This window comes from Furipterus horrens, unplaced genomic scaffold (genome assembly GCF_987537825.1).
Source record: "Furipterus horrens unplaced genomic scaffold, mFurHor1.1.pri manual_scaffold_10, whole genome shotgun sequence".
Taxonomy (NCBI): domain Eukaryota; kingdom Metazoa; phylum Chordata; class Mammalia; order Chiroptera; family Furipteridae; genus Furipterus; species Furipterus horrens.
Genome location: NW_028327180.1, coordinates 75,083,625 through 75,099,445, shown reverse-complemented (window position 1 = coordinate 75,099,445; position 15,821 = coordinate 75,083,625). Strand labels below are relative to the sequence as shown.

The 15,821-nt window shown below is 36.3% G+C and overlaps 1 protein-coding gene across 1 annotated transcript in view; it reads left to right on the top strand.

Moving 5' to 3' along the window:
* The window catches only part of CTNNA1 (catenin alpha 1), a 180,563-nt gene that overhangs the window by 45,571 nt on the left and 119,171 nt on the right, over positions 1-15,821 (top strand). Inside the window, exons 4-5 of the mRNA XM_090288239.1 lie at positions 14,147-14,313; positions 14,844-14,963. Of these exons, the coding sequence (XP_090144365.1) occupies positions 14,147-14,313; positions 14,844-14,963 (287 nt within the window). The remainder of the gene's footprint in view (positions 1-14,146; positions 14,314-14,843; positions 14,964-15,821) is intronic.

The following is a 15,821-nucleotide window of genomic DNA, read 5'->3' as shown; positions in this document are numbered from 1 at the left end:
TTCCTTGGTATAGCTCGAGTGATTTCTGTATAGGGGGACAACCCATACATATGGAGAGGTGTGTATGTACGTGCGCGTGTGTGTATACACATATGTAATTGTGTGTGTGTGTGTGTATTTTCATTATGAATCTCGGCAAGGCAGTTTTAAGGAAAATTATGTATTTTATCCCTGACAGAAGGATAGCTATTGTGCATAAGCTCTCAGGCTCTTGAGACATAATTTTCTCCTTGGCAACAACTATAGTCAGATTGAAGGAGGTGCAGATTGTATCCTGTCCAGTGCAGATGTTGACAGCTTCAGACTGACATACCTACATCTAATATAGGCAGCCTGGAAGATAGATGTTAAAAGGCAGATGTGATCAGGACAAAATAGCTGTCAGTGACTATTTGAGAGGTAGTCAAGAGACAGAGTAGAGTCTGAGTTTGCTGAGTTTATGATGTAAGGATTTGAAATACAGCTTTTAGAAGCTTTATGTGGGTGTGTGAGAGATTGCATTTTAATTTGGTCTTATTAGTGTGGTTTTAATCAGGTAGGAGTCATGAGCTTGATCTTATATATGGGCTGTTGACTTTCACAGGAGAAAAATGACAAGTATTCATTCCTACCCTAGAATGTTGAGTATGGGTTTCAAAAAGTATTAGTAGTGATCCTGTGGGAGAGCAATAGGAGAGAAACATTTAACATTTTGAAAAAGATTAAGTTAATTAGGATTTCAGAGTAGTGTAATCACTTTCTTCACAAGAAATTAAACCTCACAAGAAATCAGGTGATTTTTCTCATACTCTTGCTTTGAGTTTTAGCTTTTAATTTATTATCCTACCTTTTTCCCTTGCTATCTTTGTATATTTTTCATCCTGTTTTCTCCTTTTACTTTTTTGCCTATTTCTTTTCATGTGATTCCCCTGGCTGGGTCTGTTGTTAGAAGTGCTCCCACTCCAATTCCTACCCTTCATATGTTCCTGAGGACTGTGATTAACTTAAAACTTGTTCATTATTGACCCCCATTCCTCCACTCCCACAATTTAATCCATTTTCTTTAGCTCTCCATTTAACTTGAGCAGGAAAAGCAAAATATAAAGTCCAAAAAATCATTAACTTGTCATTCGGGTGTTTTATGTCTTAAAGTTGTCTGACTTAAACTGTAAGTCTCTTGGGTGGAGGCTACATTTTCTTTGACTTGGGATGTGTCAAGGATGCTGTTTCTGGATCACTACCCTTGTGTGAGCATATGCTGCTCTGCAGAGACTTGGGTTCTGCTGTAGCTGGCTTGGAAGCGAGGAAAGGAAAATGAACTTATTAAATTTTAATGTTTCTGGTGATTTTGAAAAAGCTTCTCTTTTAAAATTTTGTCTGTCTTGTTAAACACACAAAAATAAATAACACTAACCAGGATAACAGTACTTCTAAGTTACAGTGGGTAATATCATTGCCTTAATATATTTGTCCAGTGTAGCTGAGGAAGTTATCTCAGGTATTACAATTTTGACTTTGGTATGACTTCAACCATGATGTTGCAGCATTGTGGTTTCTACTAGTTAATTTCTTAAAAGTGATTTCAAGTTGAAATGCATATTATGCATTTATTTGAATGTGTAATCAGGAAGTAAGTGCCTCTCTTTGGAGTGTTGCTGAATGGCAGCAGGACACACTTGAATTAATAAGAAAAATGAGAACGTGAATATGTGTGGTACTAAACATTTTTAAAAATACAATTCAGGCCGTTCTGTTGACTGTTAAAAGTATTGATAAAAACTTCAGAGCTCTGTTCCTACCCCATCAGGAGGGGAAAGATGTAGGTTGAGTTTTTCTGGCTGTACTCTGAACTGATTCTGATGGGTTTTTAGTATTTAAATAACATGATATAAAATGTTCATTTCCTGGGTTAATTTTCAAGAGATAAAATATTTTTGTGGATTAAAAGTGGCATCCCAGGAAAGTTGTCTGAAAGCATCTGTCAAGAATTCTTTGACTCATCAGTTTTTCTTTATGGAGGTATCATTTAGGAGGTATCATCTTGGCTAAATATTCCCTCATTGATGAATGGGAAGGTGAAGGTGCAAAGAATTGTTTTATTCAGATTTTTCCTCATGTCACAGGGCATGCGGGTTATGCCAGATATATACCACCATTTGGTTCTTTCCCAAAAGACTATGTTATGAAGTCTGTTATTCTTGTAACTATATTGCCAGTTTATCTTTATTGGCAAGTGTGGAAAATGTCTTATTTTGTTAACAGACTATGAAAAATGAATTTAAAAAATTTGGGGTGTGTGAGGGGAAGGGATCAGGACAACTTGGGAAAGGAGTATTAGTTCTTGATTATCTTGAAGTTAGCAAATAATTTTGTGAAGCGTTGGTCCTGTCAGTTTATTATTTTGTAAAATGAAGGTTGATGGAATGATAGAATAGGTGTACGTTACTTTGTGATGAGATCCTTTAATCAGATGTTAGAGAAATTGGTATAAAGTAGTTTTATCAGTGGAGATAAAGCACAAGAAAAGTAACTTTTAACAGTTAGGAATTCCTATGATAAGGAAGTTTTAGGTATTCAAAAGCCAGGGCTGAATTTTTTTATTTTCTACTGTGTAAAAAGATGCTAAGCTGTTAAATCGGGGTGGGTGGTGGTGGAGGGTTTGTGTTATAACAGATTTACCTGTGATGTTGTTTGCTTGTTTGCTTATTTTTTTTCTTTTCTTTTTCCTTTCCTATGGCTATTCCTTGGGTAGAATTGGGAACATTTTTTTTAAACAAAATAATGTTTTTGCAGTATACATGCTTTCGATAGTAAGAGCAAGAAGAAGAAAAGAAAAATCACCTATAATTTTGTTACCCACAAATGAAAACAATGTTTAATGTTTTTGTTAGACCCTTCTTCCAGTTTTTTTAAAAAATATATTTTATTGACTATGTTGTTACAGTTGTTCCAATTTCTTTTCCCTTTGCTCTCCTCAGCCCAGTACCCCCCTTCCCTCCAGCAATCCCACCCCCCTTAGTTCATGTCCATGGGTCATGCATGAAAGTTCTTTGGCTTCACCCTTTCCTATATTATTCTTAACTCCCTCTGTCTATTTTGTATCAACCAGTTATGCTTCTTAATCCCTGTACCATTTCCTCATTTCTCCCCCTTCCCCCTCCCAGCTGATAACCCTCCAAGTGATCCCACATAGCTATGATTCTGTTCCTATTCTGGTTTGCTTAGTTGGATTTTGTTTTTATTTTAAGATTCAGTTGTTGATAGTTGTGAGGTTGTTGTCATGTATTTTTTAAAAAATAATTTGTTTTATTTTTTCAGAGAGAGGGGAAAGGAGAAAGAGAGAGAGAGAAACATCACTGTGTGGTTGCCTTTCACTCGTGTCCCCATTTGGGGACCTGATGTGCAACCTAGTAATGTGCCCTGACTGAGAATCGAACCAGCGACACTTGGTTCGCAGGCCAACGCTCAATCCACTGAGCCACAGCAGCCAGGGCAGTTTGTTGTCATTTTAATGTTCATAGTTTTGATTTTCTTTTTCTTAAATAAGTCCCTTTAACATTTCATATAATAATGGCTTGGTGATGATGAACTCCTTTAGCTTTACCTTGTCTGGTAAGCACTTATCTGCCCTTCCGTTCTAAACGATAGCTTTTCTGGATAGAGTAATCTTGGTTGTAGGTCCTTGATTTTCATTTCTTTGAATACTTCTTAACAGTCCCTTCTTGCTTGCAAAGTTTCTTTTGGGAAATCAGCTGAGAGTCTTATAGGCACCCCTTTGTAGGTAACTCTCTGCTTTTCTCTTGCTGCTTTTAAGATTCTCTCTTTATCTTTTACCTTTGCCAAATTAGGGAAGTTTTCCTTCATTATTTTTTCACAAAAGCTTTCAGTTTCTTTCTCTTCCTCCTCTCCTCCTGACACCCTTATGATTTGGATGTTGGCATGTTTAAAGTTGTCCCAGAGGTTCCTAAGCCTCTCCTCATTTTTTTTCAATTCTTGTTCCTCATTCTGTACTGGTTGACTTTTTCTTCCTTATGTTCCAAATCATTGATCTGAACCCCAGTTTCCTTCCCGTCACCATTGGTTTTATGTGGATTTTCCTTCATTTCACTTAGAATAGCCTTCACTTCTTCCCTTATGTGTTTGCCGTACTCAAGCATATCTGTCAAGTGTGTGAGCATCTTTAAAACCAGTGTTTTGAACTCTCGGTCTGTTAGGTTGGCTATCTCCTCATCTGTTATGTTGGCTGTCTCCTTGTCACTTAGTTCTTCCACTGGAACCTTGATCTGCTCCCTCTTTTTGGCCATACTTCTCTGTCTCCTCATCTTGACAGGCTCCTGTGTTTGCCTCTGTGTCTTAGGCAGAGCTATTGTACCTTTTTCGTTGTAGGGGTGAAGCCTTAGGTATTTGTCAGTACAGGGCAACCCATTTCACCATGTTGTTATGCTCTTTGTTGGGGAGGGGTCTGAGAGGGAACAGTGCTGCTTGCTCTGCACTCTCTCCCTTTCCAGGCAATTCTCTCACTTCCTGTATGGGACTGGTGCCTCTCTAGTTGTTGCTCTGGCCCTTGTTCCCAGAGTGGGTGGGCTTCTAAACAAACGGACTCTGCTGAGAGACCAGCAGTTTCTGCCTCTGTACCAACCCCCACTGGTTTCCACAGTCAGAAGGAATGAGGCTTTATTTTCCCTGGTGCTGGGACCGTGAGTTGTGCGGTCTGGTTTGGTGCTGGGAGCGCTTCCCAGGTGTCCCTCCCTACTTTTTTTCTTTTTTTTCTTTTTTAAGTAGAGACAAGGGTTGAATCTCTCTCTTTTTTTTTTATGACTTATTTATTTATTTATAATAAATTTAAAGGTTTTATTTGTTTTTAGAGATAGGGGAAAGGAAAAAGAGAGGGAAACACCAGTGTGTAGTTGCCTCTCATGTGCCACCAACTGGGGACCTGGCCCACAACCCAGGCATGTGCCCTGACTGGGAATCGAACCACTGACACTTGGTTCACAGACCGACACTCAATCCATTGAGCCACAGCAGCCAGGGCTTTTTTTTTTTTTTAAATGTGTGACTGCGCTTTCCACTGGCCAGACATAGTTGCTGTGCTTCCGCCCCTCTTTTATCTGTCTGGATGAGTAGTTCTTCTTTACATCTTTGTTGGACTTTTATGCAGCTTGATTTTCTGGAATTTCTGATTGTCTCCAGTTTTGAGGTAGTTGTATTCCTTCTTAGTGTGGAGGGAGACGCAGTGTGTCTACCAACGCCTCCGTCTTGGCCAGAGCTCTCTAGTTTGTTTTTTATGAACATTTTCATGTGTATAGAAATATATTTTGCTCCAGTTTGTCATTTTTATCACTTAATGGATTTTGAACGTCTTTTAGTATCATTATTTTCCTACAACGTAATTTTTAATGGCTAAATAATATCCGCTATAGAGTAATATATCTTGAGACTGTTTTGAACCAGAAAGCCGAAGACTTCTCTAACTCTAAAGTTTTATTCACTTCTCAGATATTTAAAAGGAGTATGCTAAATAGGACAGTTTTTACTTTAAAGACTGAAGGCTGTCATTGATATGTATAGGACGAGATATTTGAGAAGAAAAAAATTTAGACATTTAAAATCATTTTGAAGTAAAGAGATCAGAGTGATTTGAGCAAGGGCATCTGGAAAATCAGTGGGATAAGGGAAATCAGAATTCCATTTATGGCCACGAAATTGATTCTGAAATGAATAACTACTTGGAACATGTTGAAAATGGTAAATGTCTTTTAACTGTTCTTCTGGAAGCTTCTGTCATTTTACATAGGGCTGTTTTTGCTGGTCCTCAAAAGCATATTCAGGTGGATGTCTAAAAATATCTTTCTCTGTTGGATTTTGCAGGTGATAACAAATAATATGCTTTCATAAAATGTTTTAAGAACTGTTTACTTAAGGTCTGTATAATAGCTGAACTTCAGCAACTGAAAAAATAATGACAATGTGATTAGGGCTGCATATAGCCCCTCTTATTTTACCACTTATCCATAATTTGGATAGCTTCTCAAGACAGGTGATTCACAAAGCTTTTATATTTCATAATGTATGCTAATTTTACTTTTTCTTTTTGCAGTGACACTAATAACCATGAGTTTTTTATACCTTAGAAAACAATTTTTAGATCTAGACTTTTTGAGTGCTTTAGGTTATTCTTTTCTAGGAAACCCTGAGTTTTATGTATCATAGACATAAAAATATTTTACATTTTTGGTTATTTAAAAACTTTTTCTTTAAAAGTATATACATCATAGAAAACTTAAAAAAGCAAACAGCAAGAAATAATCACCCATCAGGCTATATCACGTTGTGATATACCACCTTTGTTAATATTTATGTGTATATTGGTGTGGTCTCCTCCTTCCCACCCTTATAACATAAACATACTGTGTTCACAATTCTCATTGTGCAGTATAAATTGTTTTATATCTGCTATTCAAAGTGGGAATTAAAAAAAAATCCATTAATAAAAATACCTGGAGTGGAAGGATTATGTAATTTATAGAAGATAAACCATGTTCCTCTGCTGAGCTTGCAAAGTTCTTATCTTTTTCTGGACCTCAAGATAGCAAAGGAACACATTAGAAGTATCCTTAGTATTATTTTGCTCTTATCTTTTGGGTCTCCTTGGAGGACTTTTGAAGGCTATAGAGATGTTTACGTAGCTGGATTTCTGACAACCTTGGACTCTGCTATGGCATTGTGATTGGGAGCTTTTCTTGTGGCATGACATAAACTTTTTTGTATGTGAAATTGTAAATGGGATAGGTGAAGAAGATCACAAGTTCCTAAAAAATAGGAAATAATCTCAGGTTGGCCTAATTTCTTTTTAAAAAAAAAAGTTGTAAAAACGAATGCCCAACAAGTAGAACTAAATCAAACTTTGTTTGTAGCTGTTACCACAAAAGGACCAGTTTTTTACTACTTTCTGCACTATTGAGAATGGTGTGAAGGAGGCTCCCTCTTTACCGCTTCAACATTACAAATTAAAAGCGATGATTTTCCTCCTCCCTTTAGGAAAATTGGTAGCATGACTTTACATATACAGTTGGTATATGAGCAATGATCATGTTCCGAATAGGTTTAAGAATTGGAGAAAGTAGATGGTAATGTGGAAGGGGTACAAATGTATTTGTTGATTGTATGATATTTATTACCTCACTTAATTTTCAGAACAACACAGTGAGGTGGGAGATGGCATTCTCATTTTACGCTATAGAGAAAACAGGTAGAGCTAAAACAGCCCAAAGTCACACAGCTGCCAAATAGCCAAGTTGGGATTCAGACCCAGTTCCATTACCTTGTTTTATTTATACCAGACAGTATTCTGGGAGAAGAATGTTCAGTTGACTCTTGAACAACAAGGGGATTTGGGGTGCTGACCTCCACACAGTAGAATCTGAGTGTAACGTTTGACTCCCCCAAAACTTGGTTGTCTCTTGATATTTGCGGGTGTTGGTTCTAGGACCCCCATGCAGTGACCAAAATTCGAGGATGCTCAAATCCTTTATATAAAATGGCATAGATCACTGCATACAGTTGTCTCTTCTCATCTGTGGGCTCCCAGCTGTAGATTGGAACAGTTACAAGTATTTATTGAAAAAACAAACAAACAAACAAAAAACTTGTGTTTAAGTGGACCTGTGCAAACCCTTTTTCAAGGATCAACTGGATGTTCATTAACACTACTTTGTAAATTTCTTTGTTTTAAAGGAGTAGCATAATAGAATATCTCATGTTTCCTAAGCTCATTTTTAAAAAGAAAAGCAAGCTTTTAAAAAGTTTTTACTGTTTCTTTTTTTCTCATACACACACCCACACAGTTTTCAGGCCAGTCCTTTCCTTACAACTTTATAAAAAGTTGGATTGCTTTGAAAAGAATTCACTCAGGATGTTTGATGCTTTGGAAGGGTCTTGATCCTGTCCTGCTCTAATGTAGAACTCTGTGTTTTTTGGTTTACTTCCTTTACTCTTGCCCTTTATCCTTGTTTTGAACTCCAAAGGAGCTTAACTTTTATCCCCAGCTTAGTTTGGGAAGAATGCCAGGGGATGGGCCTGTTGACAGATCTGATTTCCTGACATATAGAACAATAGTGGGTTCTCTTTAAGTTTCATTTTCTTTATATCTTAGTTAATATCAAATGTAGTGTAGTTGACTGGAGACAATTGGGACAAGGCCAGAAGATCCTGTTATATTCTCAGTCTTTACTGCTGATCATGTGACCCTGGATAACTGACCTGTCTGCCTTGGTTTTCTGTTTGTCTTTTTGTATGAGGAAAGAGTGCTTTTGATAACTCTTTAATCAACAGTTACAATGTATTTTATTGTTTTTAAAGAATTCTTGGTTTTTTTGTATATATATTTTAAATTTATTAAACATTTTAAGTCAATCTTAGTGTCATGTTCCTTTTACAGAGATGACCCTTAAAAGAAGTTTGAAGACCTTGTTTTAACCTAGTGACTTATTTACAGATTTGTTCATGGTTTTGTGAGTAGAGATAATTTGAACATCTTAATCTATCATATAGTATGTTTCTGATAGATTTTTTTCTTTACTAATACCAGATATTAGCCATGAATTTAAGGATTTGCCATTAGTATAGCTGTGAGCTAAAGGAGATTAGAGTAGAAATGTAATTTCATTTACTTTGCTTCTTCCTTCCAGTTCTACTTGTTTGCTGTCATTTGACTTGATACTATTTTGGAACAATATCATGCTAGCTGTCAAAGGCATGACACTGTTTAAGAAGAATCTGGTGGGAGTGAAAATTTAGGAGGAGGAGGAAGAGAAGGAGGAGGTTATGGTGAAAAGAGAGATTAGAGTTGGTGAAAAATGGGTGAATTAATACAGTGTGGTTAAGTGATGAAAATTAAATTTAAAATTATAAGACTTTTTACTTGTCCATTCAAATATAATCTAATCACTGAAGAATATTTATTTAGATGAACTATAGTTTAAAGAAACTACGTTAAATTCATCCTGTTTGGCCTTATCTTGGCCTTTATTTATGCTCACAATTCTTATATTTACCTCAGGTTAATATCCCTTTTCATTTCCGGTAGCAGCTCCTTCAAGGTTTCTTCCACTATCCTCAACCCTTGTTTCTATTTCTTCCCTGCTCAATTTTTAGAAGAACCTCATTTACTGCTTCTGAGAAAACTTCAGATTCCCCCAACAGTGCATGGAGGAAGCCTCTTGCTATCTCTGCTTTTACTTCTCATGTGAGGGTACAAGAACAACTCCTCCTCTTACGGCTCTCACTTCTTCTGTGGTCCTGATTATGTGTGTTGCCCTTTATGATCTAGAGTCTTCATTCTTCAGTTATGTCTTTATTGTCTTTTTGCCTTCCTCTCCCCCTCAATCTCTCTCTTGACTAATTCCAACAGTGATAACAGATAGCATGGGAGTGCAGGCACTATTCTAAGCACTCTACGAATGTTTAGTTTTATCTCCATGGCAATCCTGGGAGGTAGCTACAGAAAATCCTCACTTTGCATGTTTCCAATATGCACAAATACCACATTTTGTTTATCCATTCATTAGTTGGTAGATGTTTGGGTTGTCCTTACATTTCAGCTATTATAAATAGTGCTGCTGTGAACATTAATGTACAAGTTTTTTCTGTAGAGATGTTTTTAATTCTCTTGGGTTTATACTTAAAGAGTGGAATTGCTGGGTCATATGGTAACTCTACATTTAATCTTTTGAGAAATTGCTAGACTTTTTCTGAAGTGACTGAATCATTTTACATTTCCACCAGTGGGGCATATAGTGTTCAACTTCCCCACATCTTTCCAACATTGGTTATTTGTCTTTTTGACATATGAAGTGATATCTCATTGTGTTTTTGATATGCACTGCCCTTATGGCTATTGAGGTTTCATGTGTTTATTAGGTATCTTCTTTGGAGAGATGTATATATAATTCCTTTGCCTATTTTAAATTGGATTATTATCTATTGTTGAGTTCTAAGACCTCTTTATATGTTGTGGATACTAGATTCTTATCAGATATATGGTTTTCAAAATTTTTCTCCCATTCTGTGGGTCTTTCACTTAAAAAAAAAAAAGATTTTATTTATTTATTTTTAGAGAGCAGGGATGGGAGGGAGAAAGGGAGAGAGAAACATCAATTGGTTGCCTCTTGTGTGTGCCCTAAGCAGGGACTGAACCTGCGACCCAGGCGTGTGCCCCGACCAGGGATAGAACCAGCACCTCTTGCTTTGTGGAATCATGCCCAACCAACTGAGCCAAACTGGTCAGGGCTTTTCACTTTCTTTCTTTCTTTTTTTTTTTCCCGACCCCTCACTTTCTTGATATTGTCCTTTGAAGCACAAAAAATTTGAATTTTGATGATGTTCAATTAATCTGTTTTTCCTTGTATTTGTGCTTTTGGTGTCATAGTTAAGAAACCATTGCCAGAGGTCATGAAGACTTATATCAACGTTTTCTTCTAAGTGTTTTATAATTGTAGATCTGTATTTAGGTTTTGATCGATAATATTTTGAAATTATGAGGTAAGAGGTAGGGGCCCAACTTTTTTCTTTGGATATGGATATCCAGTTGTCCTAGAATTATTTGTTGAAAAGACCATTTTTTCCCCTTAATGAATGGTCTTTACAGCCTTGTTGAAAATGAATTGGCTATATTTCTTTTTATTATTAATTAATTAATTAATTTTTTAACAAGGTTACTTTATTTTATTTTAATTTTAATTTTATTTATCTGTTTTTAGAGGGAGGGGAAGGGAGAAAGAGAGGGAGAGAAATATCAATGTGCAGTTGCCTCTCACGCGCCCCCAACTGGGGATCTGGTGTGCAACCTAGTCATGTGTCCTGACTGGGAATCGAACCAGCGACATTTGGTTTGCAGGCTGACGCTCAATCCACTGAGCCACAGCAGCCAGGGTGAATTGGCTATATTTCTGGATTCTCAGTTCTCTTCCATTGATCTGTATGCATGCATTTGATTTTGTTGACCAGTTTTCTCTTGGAAATTCTTGTCTTCCTGTTTTGACAGTTCATCATCTTAGTTCTCTTTGTTTCTCTTGTCACAGAGTATTCCTCCTCTTGTTTCTAAATCCAGTGTCAAGGGCAACAGCTTTTTATTTTTATTTTTTAAAACTCTGCAATTTATGTTCATTCCTACAGTGATCTGGCCTTCTTTTCTGTCTCAGGACAACCTTAGCTTGAAACCTTGAAGTAATATTTGATGCTTTCTTTTCCCTCACTTTTCATAATCGAAGGTTATATTATTTGACCCCCTGCCTTTATAATTTACTGCTTTTCTTTCCTGGGCTCTCTGGTGAGGTTTATTGTGTGTACTTTCGTTAGGCTAGTCCTGTGTATCTATGAGTTTGAATTTGCTCTTTGGTTCAGGGATTCTTCTTTGTACTCTATCCGTGGTCTTTCATCCACATTTTCCACTATTTAGAGAACTCAGCCCCCAAATATGCCTTCTTTTTGTACACCTCATCTAAATAAGTGGCTGTAAGAACATAGCATTGGCACTTAGAAATCTTGGTTCTGCCACCTACTATTAGGTGACTACGCTTTAGTTAACCTGTCTAAGCTTCAGTTGTCTCATTTGGAAAGAAGGGCTAATGCAGCCTTCTTTCTAGGTGGTTGGTAGGATTAAGTATGATAGTGCTGTAGAGTGGACATGTAATAAATATTGGATATTATTATGTTGCTTTTCCTTTTGTTCAGGTGCTCTTTTAATTCTACTGTCCAGAGTCCTTCTTATCCTTGGAGGGTAGAGTCCATTTTAGAGCACCATGTCTTCCATAAAATTTCTTGGTAATTAGTGCATCCTCCTTTGAAACCCTGTGGTACTTTGTGCCTTTGTCACAGCTTGTATGTTAAAATACCACATGATTTCTGTATGATCATATTTTTCTTTTCTATATTATAAACCATTTGAAAGCAGGGATAGTCTTGTTCAGTTTTGTATCCCTGGCACTGGATTTGTTTGCTTGTTTTAGTGTGTAAAAAGCTCTTAATAAATAGGTGAAATTCTATTTATCTCTTGTTTAATATTAGTATTGCTAAAGCAAATATCTTTCTGCAAGGCTTTGGAGATAGCTTTTCTTTACTGTCTTTCTATAGCTCCTTGTCCACGGGGCTATTGTAATTCTGATTGCATTGTAATACTTTCTAATAAGTGAGCCCTTTGAATTCAGGTGCCTTGTCTTAATTAGCTTTTAATTGTTTGCTTGTCTGTCTTCCTCTTTCCCTAGAGCTCCATAGGACATGGCCTGTTTCCTGTGCACTGTATCACTGGCAACTCATACAATCTTTGATGTATCATGGGTGCTCAAATGTTTGTTGAATAAATAAATAAATGAACGAACGAATGAATGAATGAATGAGCTCTGTCTTTTTAAGTACCATAAGACAGCATTTTAAATGTCATGTATCCACATAATAATTGCCATATGTTTGCATCTTACATACAGAAAAAACTTTTAACTGTGAAATTCTTTATTGTGAATTATTTCTGACCTGACAAATATGCAGAGTTGGAACTTTTGTTCATTATTAGTATATATGGTGGTTCTAAACCTAATGAATATATAAACCTGAGAGTGGACTCCCTCCCCTCCCCCTGGCTCATATTATGAAAGTAAATTTGATAGCTGGGAGATATTCGATAGGTCTCTTTGGAAGTAGCTAGATTTCTTGAGAATGCACTTTTTTACATTTGTGGAAGAGATGACAGAATGAATGGCCTTTAAACTTAAACTGAAGTGGACACATTCAGCCAAGGGACGGAAGTATATACTTTCCAGGAGTCTTTTCTTTTTTTTTTTTTAAAATCATCACCCGAGGACATGCCAGTTGATATTAGAGAGAGGGTAAGGGAGAGAGAGAGGGAGACAAACAGTAGTAGGAGAGGGAGATTTTGATTGGTTTCTCCTCACATGTGCCCTTACTGGGGACCAAACCTGCAACCCAGGTATGTGCCCTGACTGGGAATTGAACCCGCGACCTTTTGATTTATGAGACGGTGCTCCAACCAACTGAGCCACACTGACCATGGCCTTTTTCAGAAGTATAAATGTAGTCACCGTATAAGTACTATCAGTAGTATAACTGTTGGAATAGACATAGTCCTGTAGTTGCTTCCAGCTATAAGAAAAGGACAATATAGATACTTTAAATGATTATTAATAGAAATGAATGACAAAAACTGTGTTATTTTACAAGTTTCTAGGAAATTTTATAAAAAAATTCTTAGCATTGTTGAACTCAGGATTGGATAAGCTGGCTGTTCCTAATAATTATAAGTAAAATGTGTATGTTTTAGCTTAATTTTCTTTATTTTGGATATAATACCTGTTTGATACAGAAAATGTTTTTGTAAGTACAGAGTAATGTAGAGCATCAGATTGTAACCTAGTATAACTATTATTTGCCTTTTGACTTCAATCTTTTTTTAAAAAACACAGATTACATACATTGTATCATTTCATCTTTTTTCTGCTTAAGGTTCCATCGTATGCCTTAACATTTTTCATGTATGTTAATATTTGTAGAAGAGTCAGTTATAGGCTAGACCATAGTTTACTTAACTAGATGCTTATTGTTGAGCATTTGAGCTGTTTGCAGTGTTTTACTATGAGGAAAATGCTTCAGTGGCTGAACTCTTGTCTTCCACATATTAGCGAGTCCCTGTTACTGTTAGAGCTGTACACATTAGATAGTTGGGATGGGTAATGAAGTGTGGTGGTTCTACCTAATGATTCCTGTATTTCTGTATAATTCTGTGGGTGTGAGTATAGATTCCATCAGATTCATTTTTTTTCTCTCAAATCTTGGATTTAGTTTTCTTAGGATATATAAATATAATGTTCCTTTTTTTGAAAGGACTATTATTAGAGCACTAGAAGTATTTTTTAAAGACTCTTGATACATAACACCAAATCACTTTCTAGGTATTGTGCTTTCATCAGCAACATATGAGGGTGCTTTTCTTAGTAACAGCTCTTTTAAAAAAAAGGGAAAAAGAAAAAGACAAGAACAAAAATATAAAACCTTAAACTAAATTCCATTCATGAAGTACACAAAGTTGTTAATTTTTAAAATGTAGACCAGCAATTTGCTCATTTCTACTGTTTGTTTTCTTCATTCTGTAAAACAGGTGATTTGATGAAGAGTGCTGCAGGAGAGTTTGCAGATGATCCCTGCTCTTCTGTGAAGCGTGGCAACATGGTTCGGGCAGCCCGGGCTTTGCTGTCTGCAGTTACCCGGCTGCTTATTTTGGCTGACATGGCAGATGTCTACAAATTACTTGTTCAGCTGAAAGTTGTAAGTACGGGTCTATGTCTGTAATTTGTTTTCTCTATCACAGTGAGATTGCTGCTGGCCATACTTAGTTCAGCATTCCTTGGGATTTGGATTGGTTTTGAACTTGATTTATACCTAAAAGTGCCAGGAATGTTTTTGTTTAATTTTCACTTACTCCTTTATTCCAAGTGTACATCATACTGGCTGTGCTGTGAGCCTGTGTTGTCTTAGTTCTAATGAAGAACTTGTAGCAAATGTATTGTTTGACTCTTTTCTTTTTTTTGTGGTAGCCAGTAAACATTTTCTTGTACCAGTAAAATTCCAGAGTTGAGAATCCAATATATGTTAAATTGTATCCTTTAAATTGAAGTCAGTAATACTGTCCTTTCAACCTCATACAGTTCCCATGTAATAGCTGCTCAAATGTTTGAGTGTCATGTAAACTAAAGAGAAAGTTTGGATTGCTATGTGAGTTGCTGTTAAAAGGCGTTAAATTCTTTATTTATACACATATTGTTTAGAATTTTTCTTTTTGGGGTTATGTTTAATAGGTGGAAGATGGTATCTTGAAACTGAGGAATGCTGGCACTGAACAAGACTTGGGAATACAGTATAAAGCCCTGAAACCTGAAGTGGATAAACTGAACATCATGGCAGCTAAAAGACAACAGGTACAGTCATGATTTGGGGATATATTAAAGTTGTTTATATTATTACCTAGTGGGGAAAATTTATTTTACCTAAGTTTTCTGGAGTTACCAATACCTCCCTCTGCAAATACAGTTCCATTAAAACATATAATTTACACGTCCTGATTGGTGTCACTCAGTGAGTTGGGCATCATCCTGCAGAGTGAAGCATCACCAGTTGATTCCTGGTGAGGACACATGCCTGGGTTGTGGGCCAGGTCCCTGGCTGGGAGCATACAGGAGGCAACCAATCGATGTTTCTGTCTCTTTTTCCTTCCCTTCCCCTCTGTCTAAAAATAAATAAAAGTCTTTTAAAAAAATATTTAATTTACAAGGTATCTTTCCATTATTTTTAAAATTAATTTTATTCATTATGCTCCTATTTTCAATCTCATAAAAATTTTGCTTTAAGTAGCTAGGCAATTTGTGATCGTGTAGGAGAGGTGATAGTTATATTGCATTCAAGGATTAATGAATTAGTAATGGAGGTTAATTCAAATTTTTTTTAAAACTTAAACTAGTTAAAACATACTGGAATTCTATGTCAGAAAGCATCTTTCTTCATATTTTTTACTTAAAAATTTTTTTTTTTAATTTATTGATTTTCAGAGAGAGAGAGAGAGAGAGAGAGAGACATCAGTTTGTTGTTCCACTTATTTTGCATTCACTGGTTGTTTCTTATATGTGCTCTAACCAGGGATCGAACTTACAACTTTGATGCATCAGGATGATGCTCTAACCAACTGAACTACTTGGCCAGAGTATATTTTTTTCACTTTTTAAAAAGCCATGGGCTTTTGACTTCTTTTTTTCCTGTCCCCAGGCATGGTGTGTACAGGA